Source organism: Podarcis vaucheri, assembly GCF_965113315.1.
Source record: "Podarcis vaucheri genome assembly, chromosome: 9".
Taxonomy (NCBI): Eukaryota; Metazoa; Chordata; class Lepidosauria; order Squamata; family Lacertidae; genus Podarcis; species Podarcis vaucheri.
The window spans coordinates 61,523,611-61,540,140 of record NC_138767.1 but is presented as its reverse complement, the minus strand read 5'-3'; the positions used below and the strand labels follow the sequence as shown (position 1 = coordinate 61,540,140).

At 40.6% G+C, this 16,530-nt stretch overlaps 1 protein-coding gene and 1 long non-coding RNA gene across 5 annotated transcripts in view; one reads left to right on the top strand and one right to left on the bottom strand.

Moving 5' to 3' along the window:
• Positions 1 to 16,530, top strand: part of LOC309540975 — a 145,551-nt gene that overhangs the window by 35,058 nt on the left and 93,963 nt on the right. The gene's annotated exons all lie outside the window — the stretch shown is intronic.
• The window catches only part of SLAIN2 (SLAIN motif family member 2), a 32,976-nt gene that overhangs the window by 11,322 nt on the left and 5,124 nt on the right, over positions 1 to 16,530 (bottom strand). For all 4 annotated transcript variants that reach the window (XM_082238177.1, XM_082238175.1, XM_082238176.1 and 1 more), the window contains exons 2-5: positions 11,386 to 11,534; positions 10,187 to 10,351; positions 7,906 to 8,067; positions 5,756 to 6,115 (exon numbers count right to left, since the gene is read on the bottom strand). In XM_082238177.1, coding sequence (XP_082094303.1) covers positions 5,756 to 6,115; positions 7,906 to 8,067; positions 10,187 to 10,351; positions 11,386 to 11,534 — 836 coding nt within the window. The remainder of the gene's footprint in view (positions 1 to 5,755; positions 6,116 to 7,905; positions 8,068 to 10,186; positions 10,352 to 11,385; positions 11,535 to 16,530) is intronic.

The following is a 16,530-nucleotide window of genomic DNA, read 5'->3' as shown; positions in this document are numbered from 1 at the left end:
AAGATAACAAGAACACCACAACATACCAACTGATGCAGGAGACTGAAAAATCATGGCAACCTGAAACCCGAAGGACGAGAGGGGGCAAAGTTTGCTACAAAATCTGCATAAAACAAATGGTATCTGCCTAATGTTACATTATCAAAATGACATCTACGAAATTTTAAATCTAGTAAGACATAAAATTACTAGATTTAAAAAATGTAAAAAGAGAAAGAGACAGAGATGGAGAAAGCAAGTACAATTTGTCTATTTTTTTCACCCAGAGCAAAACCTACTTAACCGTTGCTGTCTGGTAGGAGGGGTTAGGATTTAAGGTATAGAAGTAAGAAAACTGCTGGTCTACTCCATTCTAATATCTCAACATAACCATGGTGAGCAAATGTGTACCAAGAAAGCCCAAAACACATACGGTGGTATGCATACAGACTCCCTGTAGATAGGTCAGGGCCTGCCCGTTCATCTTCTCCCCACCATCATTTGCTCATGACAGTTATTTCATGAGAATATGACCAATGAAAGGAGAGACAAGGAAAGAAATATGTCTGACAAAGAATATCTTTTTGCACATAAAACATATGTCACTGTTGTTTTGGGAAAGTAAACAAACATTTTATCTATCTATCTATCTATCTATCTATCTATCTATCTGATTTATACTCTGCTTTTTGAAGAAATCTTCCACAAAGTGGCTTACAATATTTAAAAATACAATGCATCTTGCTTTATCAGCTAAATGGGACTTCACTGGAAAATTTCAGGTTTTACAAGTCCCACAATGCAGAGATATCACTAATATTCACCTTCACGATGGCATAAAACTATTTAAGCACCACATTAAAATTATGAGAGAGGTTCTACTGTCCTCAAATCAGAGTTCAGACATGAAGAATCCAATAAATTAACATTATTTTAGTTTCAACTTAACATAGACGTTTAAGTCTTTGCTCGTGCTAATCAACTTTATGGTTGTTATCAACCTGCACTTTGATTCTTCATGATATTTACTGTTAACATTTAGGTAAGATTCACATTTGAAAAGACCAGTTTCAACAAGCATAGTTATATTCTTTTCTGACTTTTTCCTAAAAGGAAACATGCTTTCAAAACAACAGCGCATATTGGTTTATAGTTACAGGTAGGTAGCCGTGTTGGTCTGCCGTAGTCGAAACAAAATTAAAAATTCCTTCTAGTAGCACCTTAGAGACCAACTAAGTTAGTTATTGGTAAGAAGTGTGCATGCACACGAAAGCTCATACCAATAACTAACTTAGTTGGTCTCTACAGTGCTACTGGAAGGATTTTTAAAATATTGGTTTATGTTACCTTTTGCTTTCTCTAAAAGGCAGATTCTTCTAATTGTTGTTGTGGTTGTTTTACATTAAAATGAACAGTGCACAACTATATCCCTATGTCTGAAAATTCTTGGAAAGTAAATTGAAGTGCAAACTTGAATATGTAGAATAGTCTCTGGCCATGTGCTGAATTGGTCATCAGAACATTGAAAAAGTCAACCGTTACTGGCCAACTAAGTAAAATAAAGCCATGGAATTAGACGTAAGACTGTGGGCAGACATAACATTCAACAACTTCCTTGAATGACCTCTTAAATTTAGCAGACTTGGAAATAAAGAAGTCAAGCACCCTTGGCTGCTTTGGAGGCATGTCTGTCTCCTTACGATTTACATCATTCAAATACATTTGATTCCACAAGTTTTCATGTGTGGCACACCCATTTCCCATCTACTTTGTGGGATTTCTTTAAGACAGATAGGAAAATTTCTTGTTGGTTGTTGGTGTGTCCCTGCTTTTGAGGGCAATATAGGAGAAACAAATGGAAAAGTTCAAAAGCAAGAAAAATAATGCAAGTTAGGGGGAAAGAAAAGATTAGCAGGACCGTTCAAAGAAGCTTGGTTCATCCTGTCCAAAAACTATACCAGAAATAGATTTCAGAAGCTTCATTTATTTGCCTAACATATATATAAGTAAATTCCATCCCTGCAGATGGACTCCCACCACATGCAGTTGTACTGTTATAGTGTAGGAAAGAACTGGACAGGATCCCTTGCCACACAAGCTATAGCCTTTTACAGCAGCAGCGAACTATCAGAGAAATGTGGGGCAGCATCACCATGGACACTCTGACATCTCTATGGACAGACAACTGTAGCAGCACTCAGCTTTTCCCTAGCTCCCAAGTCCACTACTGTAGAAAGCAGACGAGGGCCCTTAGCTCAGCATTGAGAACATTAGGCATTTCTTGAACCAAAGTAAAAAATGTAGCAGCAACATGCATTTTCATTTGTACCGAGGAAACGCACTGTCTAGCCAGACTTGGGAGAAGGAAACAGACTATTGTCTGAACCAGATTTCAGAATTGTCTGTTTCTTTCAGCCAGCAGAATGGTGCATGGGTATATGCGCATGCAAGAAAGCATGGGATATGCTAGGAGAACGTGAAAAGAAATGAGGGAAAGCTTTGTTTTTTCCAGCCACGCTATTACTTTTGCTATATCAGGAGTGTCAAGCGCCACAAGGTGCAACAAGCAAACATGGCACTGACCACATGCTTTGATGAACTCTGCAGAACAGGAATACAATTATCTGTCTCCCCTCCCCGTTCAACACATCACCACCTGATCTTGTGCCTCAGCACCGCTGCTGCTACTCACCTTTCTAGAGTCCATCTCAGTTTTCTTTCTGGCTTCCTATTCTACCCACCCTGAACAGTCAATAGCAGGCAGCACATTTGATAATGATTGCAAAAGGATGAAGTAGAATCTCAGTGCAGAAAGTGGAATAGAAACCTTCTCCAGAAGCTGGAGACTTTAACCAGTATGTGCAAGGAAAAGGTTAGCAAGGTGCCAGCGTCAAAGCACATCCCTCCCCTCTGAGAATTGTAAATTCTTTTCTACTGGACTTCTGCAAGAGGACTTCTGTTACATTTTATAAAGTTGACCCATTCTGGGCTTAGAGCATGTGCAGGAGATAGTGGCAAATCCTGTTTAGACAGATACCACAGGGAGAGAACATGTGTATTGTGAGCAATAATGTTTCTATATTTTATAACCTTAAAGCTTTGGGGGAAAGGTACCATCTGTACATAACCACAGGACCAAATAATCTTTTGATTATTGAAAGAAAAAACAAATGGCCGATAACTAATGGGCATGGGTAAAGGTGCTGGGAGGACAAGACAAAATACCCCACCTGTCTTCACCAGGCCTCAATTTCTAAGGCTGTCCCCTGAACATAGGCCCTAAAGAACATGCAATTCAGCTATGGCAGCATTAGCAAGGCTTGTGATGCAGAGGATGTACAGAACTCAAAGCTTTAAAAACAAGGAACTGAAGGGAGTGAACAGGAACATGGAAGCTTTAAAGAGCTGTGTTAATGGATCCATTTACAGGCAAACTTACTATATAGTGAACTGGTCTTACCCCTCCCCTTCTACAAAGCAGAGTTTGCAATGCACGATATCTGAAGGCATGCCTCGAGATATCGAAAGCAACTGAAAAGCTGAGGAACAGGAACATCCAACAACAACAACAGAAAAATAACACTGCCAAATATTGTTTGTGGAATCTCCTAGCACAGGCTCAGGGTAGAGCTCTCCGTAATAAGTGAGAAGCCAAGCTGAGTGATCATCAAGCAAGTGCCGGTTCTACATACCTCGTCAAACTCCATTCAAAATGGTAACATCCTTTAAAATGGAAATGCTGACGTAACAAACTTCTTGGCGACCTATTTCTTCTGTAATGAACTTATGGTTTGGGGAACATACACAGACAGCTCTATCTAACCAATGTTTATTCTATTGTGTCCTTTGGAGAAAATGACTTGAGAAACTTTGTTACTAGAAAAATGTCAGGAATGTGTGTTTTTTTAGAATCTTATTATTGTATTTTGTAAAACCGACCATACTAGAATGCGCATGTTCCTCCCGCAAGTTTAACTTCTACATTTCCAGATGTTAGAAACAGAGTTTTAAAGAATCAAATTAAGCTGCCTTATTTAAATCCTCATGCAATGTTTCCCATACGTTAGATCAGCCAAAAGCCAAGCATACGTTGAACTTGTTACTTTAATTCAACGATGGGGAACCTCAGGGCCAGGACACTCTCAGGAGTACCAAACCCTTCACTGGCCCTGTTTTGCATCCTCCTTGAATGTTTGTGCCTTGCTAGAAGGTATCCTTGAACTCTAATAATGAATCCTGCTTGTCTGGATGGAGTCCAGAGAGGGAAGTGTGTGTAAACAAGCCTATTGTATAAAGGTAAAAATAGTATTTATTACTCTACCCACTTGGGCTTCTATCCCCACCCACAGTCATGTGGCCTAGAAGAGATTACAGCCTCTAGGCAGACAATGGTTCACCATCCCTGCTTGAAAATGTATACTTTTCTTTCATATGTTCTAATACTAAACTGTAGTTTAGTTTTAACTATGGTTTAATGTACTTAAAAGGGAAGCGGGTGGCGCTGTGGGTTAAACCACAGAGCCTAGGACTTGCCGATCAGAAGGTCGGCGGTTTGAATCCCCGTGATGGGGTGAGCTCCCATTGCTTGGTCCCAGCTCCTGCCAACCTAGCAGTTTGAAAGCACGTCAAAGTGCAAGTAGATAAATAGGTACCACTCCGGCGGGAAGGTAAACGGCGTTTCCGTGTGCTGCTCTGATTCGCCAGAAGCGGCTTAGTCATGCTGGCCACATGACCCGGAAGCTGTACGCCGGCTCCCTCGGCCAACAAAGCAAGATGAGCGCCGCAACCCCAGAATCGGCCATGACTGGACCTAATGGTCAGGGGTCCCTTTACCTTTAACGTACTTAAGCACCTTGCTCCTCTCCTACTCCTGACTGTGCAGCGCGAGGCGAGAAAACAAGCCCAGATCTGGATTGTCTTGACGTGAACCTGGGCTTGTGATTTGTTTTGTCCACATAAACCATAAACAGTAAGCCAAGAACAAACCTTGGCTTCATTTTGCGGTTTTGTTTACAGAAGAAAAAACAGTCCAGTTTTGCATGTCACAACAAGCCAAAATGTCTTGCTTCAAGCTCGTTTCCTTCCATGCATGGCACTGTCAAAAGCAAGAGAGAAGCAAGTACTTCTGTGCATTAAACCAAAGTTTATTTTAAAAGGTGGTTTCATGTTGAGGGTGGACCAGGCTAATGACTGAATGCAAGGGGCAGGTCCTTTTCGGATCTGACATCAATCCTGTAGTATTCCTTCCATAGGTAAGCCTAGCTAGGTCTCATTCTGTCATCTAGTTTGAAAACAGCATTTTAGGGAAGCATTTGTGTGTGTTTTTCTTCGCTAAAGCATTCCAAGCCAAACTTTCTATTTATCTGTCATTCTGTTGCTTGTTTTTGTCTTTTATCACATTAACCGTGCTTATTTTGCCGTTTTATGTCTAGTAAATATTTTATATTTGCATTGGTTTTGTGTCACTCTTCTTCTAGATATTCTGCCTATCTTATAAACTGCACAGCACTAGAGAAATTTGAAAACTAAGCAGCCATAGAATGACAATAATCTATATCTACCTGAAACTCAATTAGCTCAATTACTTTCTAAGCTTATTGATTTCTAGTCGCCCTAATGAAAAGAATGGTCAAGATGCTTATTCTACATGTTCTTGCATGATTCTCAGCAGATTCAGCAGAAACGCCACACCATTTAGTTGGTTTTAAATACTACCTACTGAGCAAGGTATTTCCTAGGGCGCTCAACACACAAAATTCGAGACCAAGCCCTTTACCTTCATTTTTGACATTGCTAGTCTGTAAATCTGTGGGATGGCCTTGAAGTGAAAGACGAGGCTGCTGCAAACGGGTAATCATAGGCTGAGGTGACACTCTGCTGTACTCCATCCCTCTGGCAGGTGATCGAGAGCGAGGAGAATTCCGTGGGGACTGCTTTGGTGAAGGCCGCGGTGAATTGCGTGGTGATGGAGAGAACCGATTAACAGCCGGGTGCACCGCATGATGGCAGCTGTCTTCTTCATCTTCTAAGCTCTGCGCATCAAGTTCCTGGTCGCTAAATGTACCTCGCCTCATAGAACTGCACGAAGAGCCGGAACTACGCCGAGAAGCAGTAGCTGCATATTCTTGCCGGAGACCTAACAACAGTAAGAACATTGTTTGAACTCAAGTTCTATTTGCTTGTCTGATCCCATTTGATTCTGAAGTCACTCTAAGTTAGTACAGTGGTACCTCGGTTTACATCCGCTTCAAGTTACACAGTCCGCTAACCCAGAAATAGTGCTTCAGGTTAAGAACTTTGCTTCAGGATGAGAACAGAAATCGTTCTCCGGCAGCGCGGCGGCAGTGGAAGGCCCCAATAGCTAAAGTGATGCTTCAGGTTAAGAATAGTTTCAGGTTAATAACGGACCTCCGGAACAAATTCTTAACCCGAGGTACCACTGTATAAACAAAGAGCTTCTCTTCCTCAAAGGAAGACGGGCATCTAACTTGGAAATTATTTATTTTAAAATTTTATTTCCTGCTTTTCTTCATAAAATAAACCAAAATCTGCTTACAAAAAAAAAAAAAATACCACAAGGACAGTTCAAACAACAAAACAAAACTGTTCAAATAACTAACATCAGTTTTCATTACTGACACAAAGAGTAATGTAAAACAATTCTGCATAAAATCAGGAGTAAGTAGTTTAACCCAAATTAAAAACTCAGTAAAATAAAAAGGCCTTCTTAGCTCACATGACTTAAAAGAGAGGGATAACTGAAACTGGATTTTGTCCAATAATGAACTGGAAACTAGTGCAGCTGAAACAAAACTGGGGTGATGTGATAAGATAAATCAGATTCAGAAATTAATCAGGCCACCATATTTTGCATGACCTAATATTTCCAAATTATTTGCAGAAAAAGCCCTATGTAATGTGTGTTACAATAGTCCAATTGGATGTGACCAGGGCATGCATGTCAGTAGCTGGAAGACAGGTGGATCAGTCAAGAATAATTCAGACTGCTGAAGGGAGGAGTAAGAAATTGGATCTGGCCAGTGGGCCAATCCTGCATTCTTCCACCCTTGGTAGGCCATTTTAACACTGTTACTATACCACCAGGTGACCCATCTTTCCTTTGTAGCATGACAAGCTGTGCCAGAAAGAAAAATTAAAACCAAGATGTTTCTGACAATTAGCTGACTTCAAGCTCTGCTTTTCTGCTGTGATTGGCTGGCTGTGGACTCTAAAGCCAGCTGATCTCAGCAAAAAAGTAGAACTTGAAGTCCGTGCATATCTGTGGGAAAGTGCTGACTTCAAGCTCTGCTTTCTGCTGGGATCAGGTGTGCTACAGAGTTCTCAGGGAATACAGCAAATCTCAGTGTGTTTGAAATCAGCACCTATCAGCTTATTAGCAAAGGAGATTTGCTGTCAATACAAATGCACAACCAAGAGTGCACTTTAAGGCTCCCGGTTATGCACTGGCAGATTCAACTCCACCTGCCCCTTTGGGTATTCCACCTTTCCTGCCATAATAGATGTCTCTTTCAAAGGATCTGCCCCACCTTCAGAGATTCCTTGCTTTAAAAAATGCAGTTAGGAACCATTCTTGCATCAGTGGAAAGCCCATCACATGTCTGACAGTGATAAATCAAAGAAAGCAGGAATCCAGATTTTTGGGATTGAAACCTATGTATGTGGCAGTCAGGGTTGGAGCTCTCGGTCTAAGTGGCCATTCACACTAGATATTTTCTTGGCCTATTTGTTTTCAAGATCCCTCACTTTCCTCTGCTCAGTCTCTGAAATAGGAAGACATTAGGACAACTCAGATAATAACTTTATGGATTATGATACATATACATTTCATATGAAATGAAGAGCAAGAATTAGTTATCCAAAAATCTAAGTCGATTGGTGACTGAAATGACCCACAAACATACTTACTTTCCTCTTGCATCCGTGCTAAAATTTGCACATCTGTTAAGTCATTTAGTTTGTAATTTGAACCAATTGAATCTTCATCCATTTCTGAAGCACTTAATTCACTATCTATAGAGGATTGTGGGCTCAACGGAGGATTTCTATCCGCTGAATTTTTGTAATGACCTATAAGAAAAGGAAAAAATAGAAAAAAATCTAAAACTGTTTTGTACTATATTACTTGTCTCAGTAATTTAATTGGTGGTGGTGGGGACTGTGCTAGAAAAAGCAACTTAAGCTAGCTGACCCACAAATTCGCTTTTCCTTTGTTTAGGTGCAGATCAATTTACAATGAGTCAAATGGCATTAACCTTGCTTAGTGTAGATGAAGAAGACTTCACTTCACTGAAGAAACAGAATTAAGTTGGATGAAACACTGAAATGTTTTTACAGTGCCATTAATTTATGTAATCAATTCAGGCTTCAATTCAACTCAATTCACCATTCTGAAAGTGTATTCAGGTTCCATTAATTTACACTCCATTCCTTGATATTAAGTAAAGACAAAACCATGGGATAACCACAGAGTAAACTGTCCTGCCAGCCTTAACTAGGTTGGGGGGAAGGTAATCAAACCTATTGTTCACCTTCAGTCTACCTGAGAAGCGCAGCCTTTAAAGAGGTGTGAGCTGGTTGCTCCAAACTCAAGACCACATGACTCTAACAAGCCTTTCTTGTATTCCTGAACCAATAATTTAGACACTTTCACCACTGCAACAAAGCCAAGTTTTGCTGCCTGTGTCTTCTGAAAGCTGTATGGAAAAGCACATAATCTGACCTCTGGAGATTGTAATTAAGCAGTTTTAAACTTACCAAATGTGTGGTCTTTTTCTGTGCTAAAGAAGCGGGAACTTTGGAAGGAACTTAGACATATTTTAAGAGAATGATACACAGCTTTACCATGCTGCATATTTTGTGATTTTAAATCTCTGCCAAGGTTCTCTCACCAAAGAGTACTTGCCCCTAACTTGGATCTGGGCATCCAGTCACAAAAACGATCATTCAAAATTATGCTTTCAGGGTTTTAAAGAAGAATAAATTTGTAAGAATCAAATATCCCACCCCTTGCCCAAATAAAAGAAATAGCGTGACCCACCTAGAACACATTTGTACTGTCTCTGTACATGCTCAGGTTTGCAGGAAGTTCATGGCTCACCTTAGAACCATAGTATTCACATTCACATATTTCGCACACAATTTGCATGAAGTAGAACAAGCCAGAGAGAACGCTGAATTCAAGCACTCCCTCCTTCCCTCTCCTGTCATGTGGCCAGACAGCAGCTTACACAAAATTTACAGTGGTACCTCGGGTTACATACGCTTCAGGTTACAGACTCTGCTAACCCAGAAATAGTACCTCGGGTTAAGAACTTTGCTTCAGGATAAGAACAGAAATCGTGCTTCGGCGGCACGGTGGCAGCAGGAGACCCCATTAGCTAAAGTGGTGCTTCAGGTTAAGAACAGTTTCAGGTTAAGAACGGACCTCCAGAACGAATTAAGTACGTAACCAGAGGTACCAATGTACTTCCAATTTTCTTTAAAGTTGCCTTATTAGTGCATCCAAACTCAGGACCATGGTTTATCATCAACTACAGTTTAGTTTAAACAAGTGATCTTCATAGCTCATGGGTTGAAGGTGGCACGTTTTGAAACTGACCATAGTTGTTTAGAAATAGCAATGGCATGGAACACAAAAATATGATTTAAATAAATGTTGCCCAAGCTGTCTTTCTGGCCATATGGAAGGGACCACTTGTTGTGGTCTAAGGTAAGGTAAAGGTAAAGGTACCCCTGCCCGAACGGGCCAGTCTTGACAGACTCTGGGGTTTGTGCGCCCATCTCACATTTATTGGCCGGGGGCCAGCGCTGTCCGAAGACACTTCCGGGTCACGTGGCCAGTGTGACAACGCTGCTCTGGCGAGCCAGAGCCGCACACGGAACGCCGTTTACCTTCCCGCTGGTAAGCGGTCCCTATTTATCTACTTGCCCCCGGGGGTGCTTTCGAACTGCTAGGTGGGCAGGCGCTGGGACCGAACAGCGGGAGCGCACCCCGCCGCGGGGATTCGAACCGCCGACCTTTCGATCGGCAAGCCCTAGGCGTTGAGGCTTTAGCCCACAGCGCCACCCGCGTCCCATGGTGGTCTAAGGTAGCCTTATATATTTCACAGGACTATTGCAAGAATAAAGCAAAACAGGGATTACACTGTTGTTTTACAATCTGATCATTATTTTTGAGACCCTTTACCTGAGTTTCCAGGAAGTATGAGCTGTTTTACTAAAGGAGGTTTCACTGGTGTGGAGGAAGGAGAGTTGAAGCTACTGCTGTAGGGACTGCCAGCATTTGGACTATAGGAGTTTGCATAATTGACAGTGCTGAACGGATTACTATAAAGGCTGTGTCTCTTGAGAGCTGTATAAAAGAGAGGGCGGAAAACAGTGTTCCAGTGCTAATTGTTTACTTTAAATGTCATAAGGCTGTAAGTCTTAATCTCATGTAGTATTAAAAGAACCACAAACCATTCTGAGCTCAGTGGAGGAAGAACAAAGGAAAATGGAATAAATAACAAGTAACAAGTACCGAGCTAAATACTTCAGTTTGAATAGTTGTGACATTAAAGGAGGGAAAAGAATTAAGGGTCCTGGGCCAATGAGGTTTCAACCATTTTCATAAGGAAAATCAAGAAGCTTGATATTAGAAAGGTACTTTCATGTGCTGCAGAGTATAGAACATCTTCACCTATTTGGCAAATGAATGCAATCTGGGATTCTGGCAAGCATCTCCCTCCTGCAACGTGGTGGCAAGGGCTTTGCACAACACAGCCCCCAACCCCTCTTGCTTTTTTACGTACTCCAGATTCATCTTCTGCAGCATGTGAAATAAAATGGTCTATGTTTGGAAACACCAGATAAAGAAATAAACTGACATATGAAAGTATAGAAGCTTGTTTCAATCTGGGCAAACCTTCGGTTTTTAGAACTCCATGGTAAATATGTTGGCAAATATGAAGTAACAAACCAATAGTGACAGCTAAGAGAGATTTTTCAGAGCAAATAATATATTTTTAACTATAATGTTGGTCGTTTTGGTTTTATTGTTTTTTGCCTGCTCCTCAAAACCACAGAGATGCAAAACCATAAACTGGCAAAACCACAGAGATGCTAGGTTCCTTATGCTTCAGCACCCTACAGCTCCATTTGTAACAAAAACTTTTTAAAAAGATTCCATTTGTAATTTTTTTCTAAATAAACTATACCTGTTTTTGTTTTTTTAACCTGGAACAATTTCTAGAAATTTTACATTACGACAAGAACTTCAAGTATATATTCCCCCTGAAGTCAAGTGAATTTAAAACTAACTCTCACAGGATCATAACTATTTTAAAAAATCAAGTTCTGATATTATTTTGTATATTTTCTTAGTATAACGCTTATTCACAAACTCACCTGACATTGTCTGTTCAAGCCTATGGATCAATGATTTTTTAGCACATTCAATATCTGGAGTTGGATAATCCAATATCTGTCTGCACCAAACCAGTGGGCTAATACATTTATGCAATGGAGTCACTTTCTTCTTTGGCGAAGCATACAACCTAATGAAGACAGAAACACCACAATATTAAATGAAAATACATAAATTAAAATCTTGGAACTTGCATAATTTTTCTTCCTTTAAGAAGGGAACACAGGTCAAGTACTGTGCTGTCCTCAGTACTCCTGAAAACAAGTCAACAGTTGAATAACCAACAGCAGATACACTACTGAATGACAATAGGAATGTAAGCAAGAAAATGTGTATCAGATTGTGGTAGGTTATCCCTGCTCTCTTGAAACCATGGCCTCAAAAGACAATATAAAATAAGGAAAATTCCCATTGCAACACAATGTCCAGATATGGTTGGCCAATGAAGTACCTATGCATTTCTGAATGTAGGTGACTTTCAATAGATATATAACAAGGAAAAGCCTATGGCTTCTGCTTCCAAAAAGATTCAAATTGATCAGAAGAATCTGCATTTAAGGAGTACTTTCTGTATATTTCAGCACCTCTAGCTGCCTCAAAAAAAGCGGGTGGCACTGTGGTTTAAACCACTGAGCCTCTTGGGCTTGCTGACTGGAAGGTTGGTGGTTCGAATCCGCGCGACAGGGTGAGCCCCTGTTGCTTCTGACAACCTAGCAGCTCAAAAGCACACCAGTGCAAGTAGATAAATAGGTACCACTGTGGTGGGAAGGTAAATGGTGTTTCCGTGCGCTTTGGCTTCCATCACTATGTTCCGTGGGCCAGTAGCGGTTTAGTCATGCTGGCCACAAGACCCGGAAAGCTGTCTGTGGACAAACACCAGCTCCCTTGGCCTGAAAGCAAGATGCGCACTGCACCTGATAGTCGCCTTTACTGCACTTAACCGTCCAGGGGTCCTTTCCCTTTTCTTTTTTTATATACCTTATCTCCTTAATGTCAGTTCTGTCCCACCAGGGGGGGGCTATTTCCTGGAAGCCCCACCTTTGTTGTGATTTTGGTTTTTCAAAATCAACAACAATCAGATCTGTGCAATACAGGAAAACCATTATTTCTCCGGATCTCCCTGCTTCATTCCCTCTCCCCTTGATTTCACTGCATGGATTTCTTCGACAACCATCTTACTCTTTTGGAAAGGGAAATACTTGCCATTTTAGAACTGAACATAAGGTAAACTGACGACATACCAAATTTGTATGGAACTGGAAATTCCCATGTGTGAGCTACTGTGCAATTCCTAGGTGGGCACATATATTATTTTTTTTTAAAAAAAGGTGTGCAAACTGCTCTAATTCATGAACACACAGCCGTTTTGTGTCATATTTACATATTTGAATCAACAATTTGGAATGCAGGGATAAAGGCAGAAGGGAACACCCACTGGTATGGATGAGAAAAGGCAGATTTGATCTTCAGCTTAAAGTGTGTGTGTGTGTGTGTGTGTGTGTGTGTGTGTGTGTGCGTGTATGAATGAGGTCAAATTTGAATGAAGAAAATGTGGATTCCAAACAGAAGCAGGAATCTGTTCACATCACAGGGCTTCCCTGCCTCCTGCTTCTTGCTGCTGCCTCTAGCACACCCCCAAGTCTCTCCTGAGGGTTAGGAAATTATCAGGAATGGCATGGGAGGTGGTTTGAGATGGTACAGCAGGAAGGGAGGAAATGGCTAAAATGAGTTGAGGAGGAATGTGTTAATGGAGCTCCCCTTATGCCACATCACATGCAAGTCCCAAATGTCCCCACCCCCCTGCTCAGGAGAGGGAGTTAGGGGGTGGAAGAGGGAGAAGGTGGTGATAAAAGCTAAACTGCACAGATAGGACTTCCACTTGTGCAAGTCTAGAAACAGCCCAACATGCTGTAAACCCAAATATTTACATCTGTGAAATATATGATTTTTAACTAGTCAAAAAAAACCTAATAAACCAAGCAATAGCTACAACACTAAGCACTGCATGCCTCAAGTATTCATAACATGCTAAAAATGGAGCACAGAAACTATATTTGGGCCTCTTACAGCTTCAAACTTTTAATCTGGAACATTTATATGAAAGCAGCTTAAACAGAAAAAGCCACATAAAATCTCATTAAGTAAAAGCCGGAACTTCCCAGCAATGAACCCTCAAACATTTAACAAGTTAGGTAGAGAGTCAGACACACACACATCTGAGCTAACTTCGAAGAATATATTGGTGATTAATACCAATTATAAGTGACAGGATCATATTAGGAGCTAAATTACAGCATTAAATAGACTTCCTCAATATACTGAGGGCTCCAAATACTGGCACAGAAAGATAAACCATAGAATGAGGCTTTGTTTAATCTAATTACACCCTTTGCAGCATAAATGAATAAATTCAAATGTTAATAATGTTATGAATTTGGGGAGGGGGGTAGGCTGTATGCTTGAGCCCCCTTCTAATTCAGCATGGATTCAATTCCTGGAACAGCCATGCTAACTTCCTGCTGAAGTAATGGCCCTCCAAGTATGGGCCACTAAGGTAACAAAGGAAAAGGTTCTGTGCCAGATACAAAATACGTGCCCGCCCCTCCCTCAACTGGCTGGTAGTTAGAAAGAAAAAGGCTAGAGTTGAATGTTGTTATGTGAACTAGAAGCTGGGAGGCTGCAGGCTGGGCAGCTGGGAGATGCCTGATTTTTGTTGAAATCTAAGGCTGTGACTATGAGGTAAGCTAGATCCTTTAAGGGTGTTAATACTGTTAACCCCTCCATCATAGGCTCAGACTGTATAGATGTGTAAGTAAACCATTTATCATAAAGACTCCACAGTCTCCGCTGTGCCTCGTTCCAAAAGAAACATGAACCCTAGGTAAGTGCCTGGAAACCTTGAAATCTTGGACTGCTCAGAGATTTGGGTGGCATGCAATAATATGCCCCACCCAAAAACATCTATTTTTGCTGTCATCTCACTACATCAGATTTAGGAAAGGCAGCAAGAAGAGAGGAGGACTTCTTTGTTTTCCAGCATTCTTATCAAGCATCTCTGTTGCTTGGTGAGAAATTTGGGCAGGGTAATGAAATGAACCACTCTTAAGATGGTCCCCATGCTCACATGCAACACCAAACCACAGTTAAGGTCAGTAAGCCAACAAACTTTGGCTTATTTTCACTAACAAACCATAGTTAAAGCACTGAGCTGTGTTCAGATGTAATGGTAAGCCATGGTTTAATGTGATCTATGAACCAGGTCTAAGTGTTACGTCACAGGTGTGTAACATTAGCCTGCAGGATATTTCGTCCTTGAAGAAGCTGTGGGAGACAAACAAGTGCTTAACCCTTCACTTGCCAGTAACTTTCATCCTGAAATTTACTACCTAGGTTCCAGCCCCATGTTTGTGAAATAAACATTGGGCTGAAACCAACAACCGGGAAACATCTTGGGAGTAGCAAACCTCTGTGGAAAAGCAGTTAGTGGGGAAATAGATGAGCAAGCTGTCCTTGTCCACAACTTTTTCCGGATACAAATAACCTCTGAGGGTTTCTATAGCTGTTTAAAGACCAAAACAACAGAATGGGAAGTCACTCACTTCCACTAAACTGTAGTTAGTCGATAAAAATGTCATCTGCTTTTTTATTTTTAAAGGTACATATATTACAGTCTGTACCTGGGTCCTCCCAAAATTAACATTCAAGACTGGGTTTTAATGATCCAGTTTCTTGGCTAGCTAATATTTCTTTCAATATACTTTTTAGCATGATGATAACATAGTTTGATGGTGATACCAGACAAGCTGGTGCAAATGTCTTCTAGTTACATCATGAGTGAAAACACCCTGGAGTCAAAGAAAAGGTAAACAACATTTCCAGAGCATTTATGTCAGGTAAAAGGGGAAGGAGGACTACATTAATGACAGAAAAATGCATACTTTATAAAATGTCTTTAAAGATAGACACTAGTGCTGCTGCAAAGTATTTTTGAATCAGCATGGCCATGCAACTAAATAGCAGCTTGTAAAAATAAATAAAACTTGCAAGTCACCGAATGGTATGGACCAGTTAAATTTCCAAACTATCCCTCACTGCCAATGAAGGATCAGTGTTGACTGTAATAGTGCCTATCATTTGCTGTTTATGTAATAAGTTTCCACCCATTCCTTAGTAACATTATGCTATATTAGTATCTGGAATGTTACAGCCATTTTGAAACATGGATAATATTTCTGGCTTATGCAGAACTTAAGTCACTAGCAGGTAAACCTGGATGGGCCCATGTTTATGTGGCATATTTAAGGGATTTCTCTACTGCTCCTTCAGCAGAAAGTTTCCAGAACAGTTCCCAAAAGACAACGCCAACGAAAACACAGGATAATGTGAGGATGAAATGGGGAGGAGGAGAACCATTTATATCACCTCGAGCTCATTGTGGTACAGCAAGGCCAATATTTCAGTTTTGCTTTTTATGATGACTAAAATCAAAACAAAGAAGTTAAGGACAGTATTTGCTTTTGAACACAATTACTTGGGTGTTTCTACTAGTGTGATGATATCAAGGCTTAGGTCATGCTTTGAGAGCAATCTGCATGACAGTGTTAGATTGAGTCACTATTGCATTCATGCGATAGAAGTTTTATCTAAGACCAACCTAGGTTAAAATCCCACATGGCAATTGGTTATGGACTTGGTGCTGCTAATGCATGTGGTTTTGTGCAGTGTCACAGATGATAGACCTCAACCAAATGCCATCCCATATTTTCCTATTTAACCTGACTTTACTGTTTACCCGGAAAAGGCAGTAAGTGAAATAAACCTCCTGAAACAATAATCCGAATTAAATTGGAAAGCATGGTTTTCCAAATTATAAATTTTTGTGGGGGGTACCTCTGATATGTATTGTTATAATTTGGACTAATTGGTTTGATGTGTTTAATTTGGTAATATGAAACTTAATAAAAATTATTTTAAAAATAAATAAATTGGAAAGCATGGAATGGCACTTTGATGAAGGCACTATTCTGTGGCACTGCAAGAAACATGCATGTTCGATGAGTACACAGTCCATAGAAAACTGCTATGTGAAAGCACCCCGAGCTGCAACCACAAGGATTTGCGGTTCT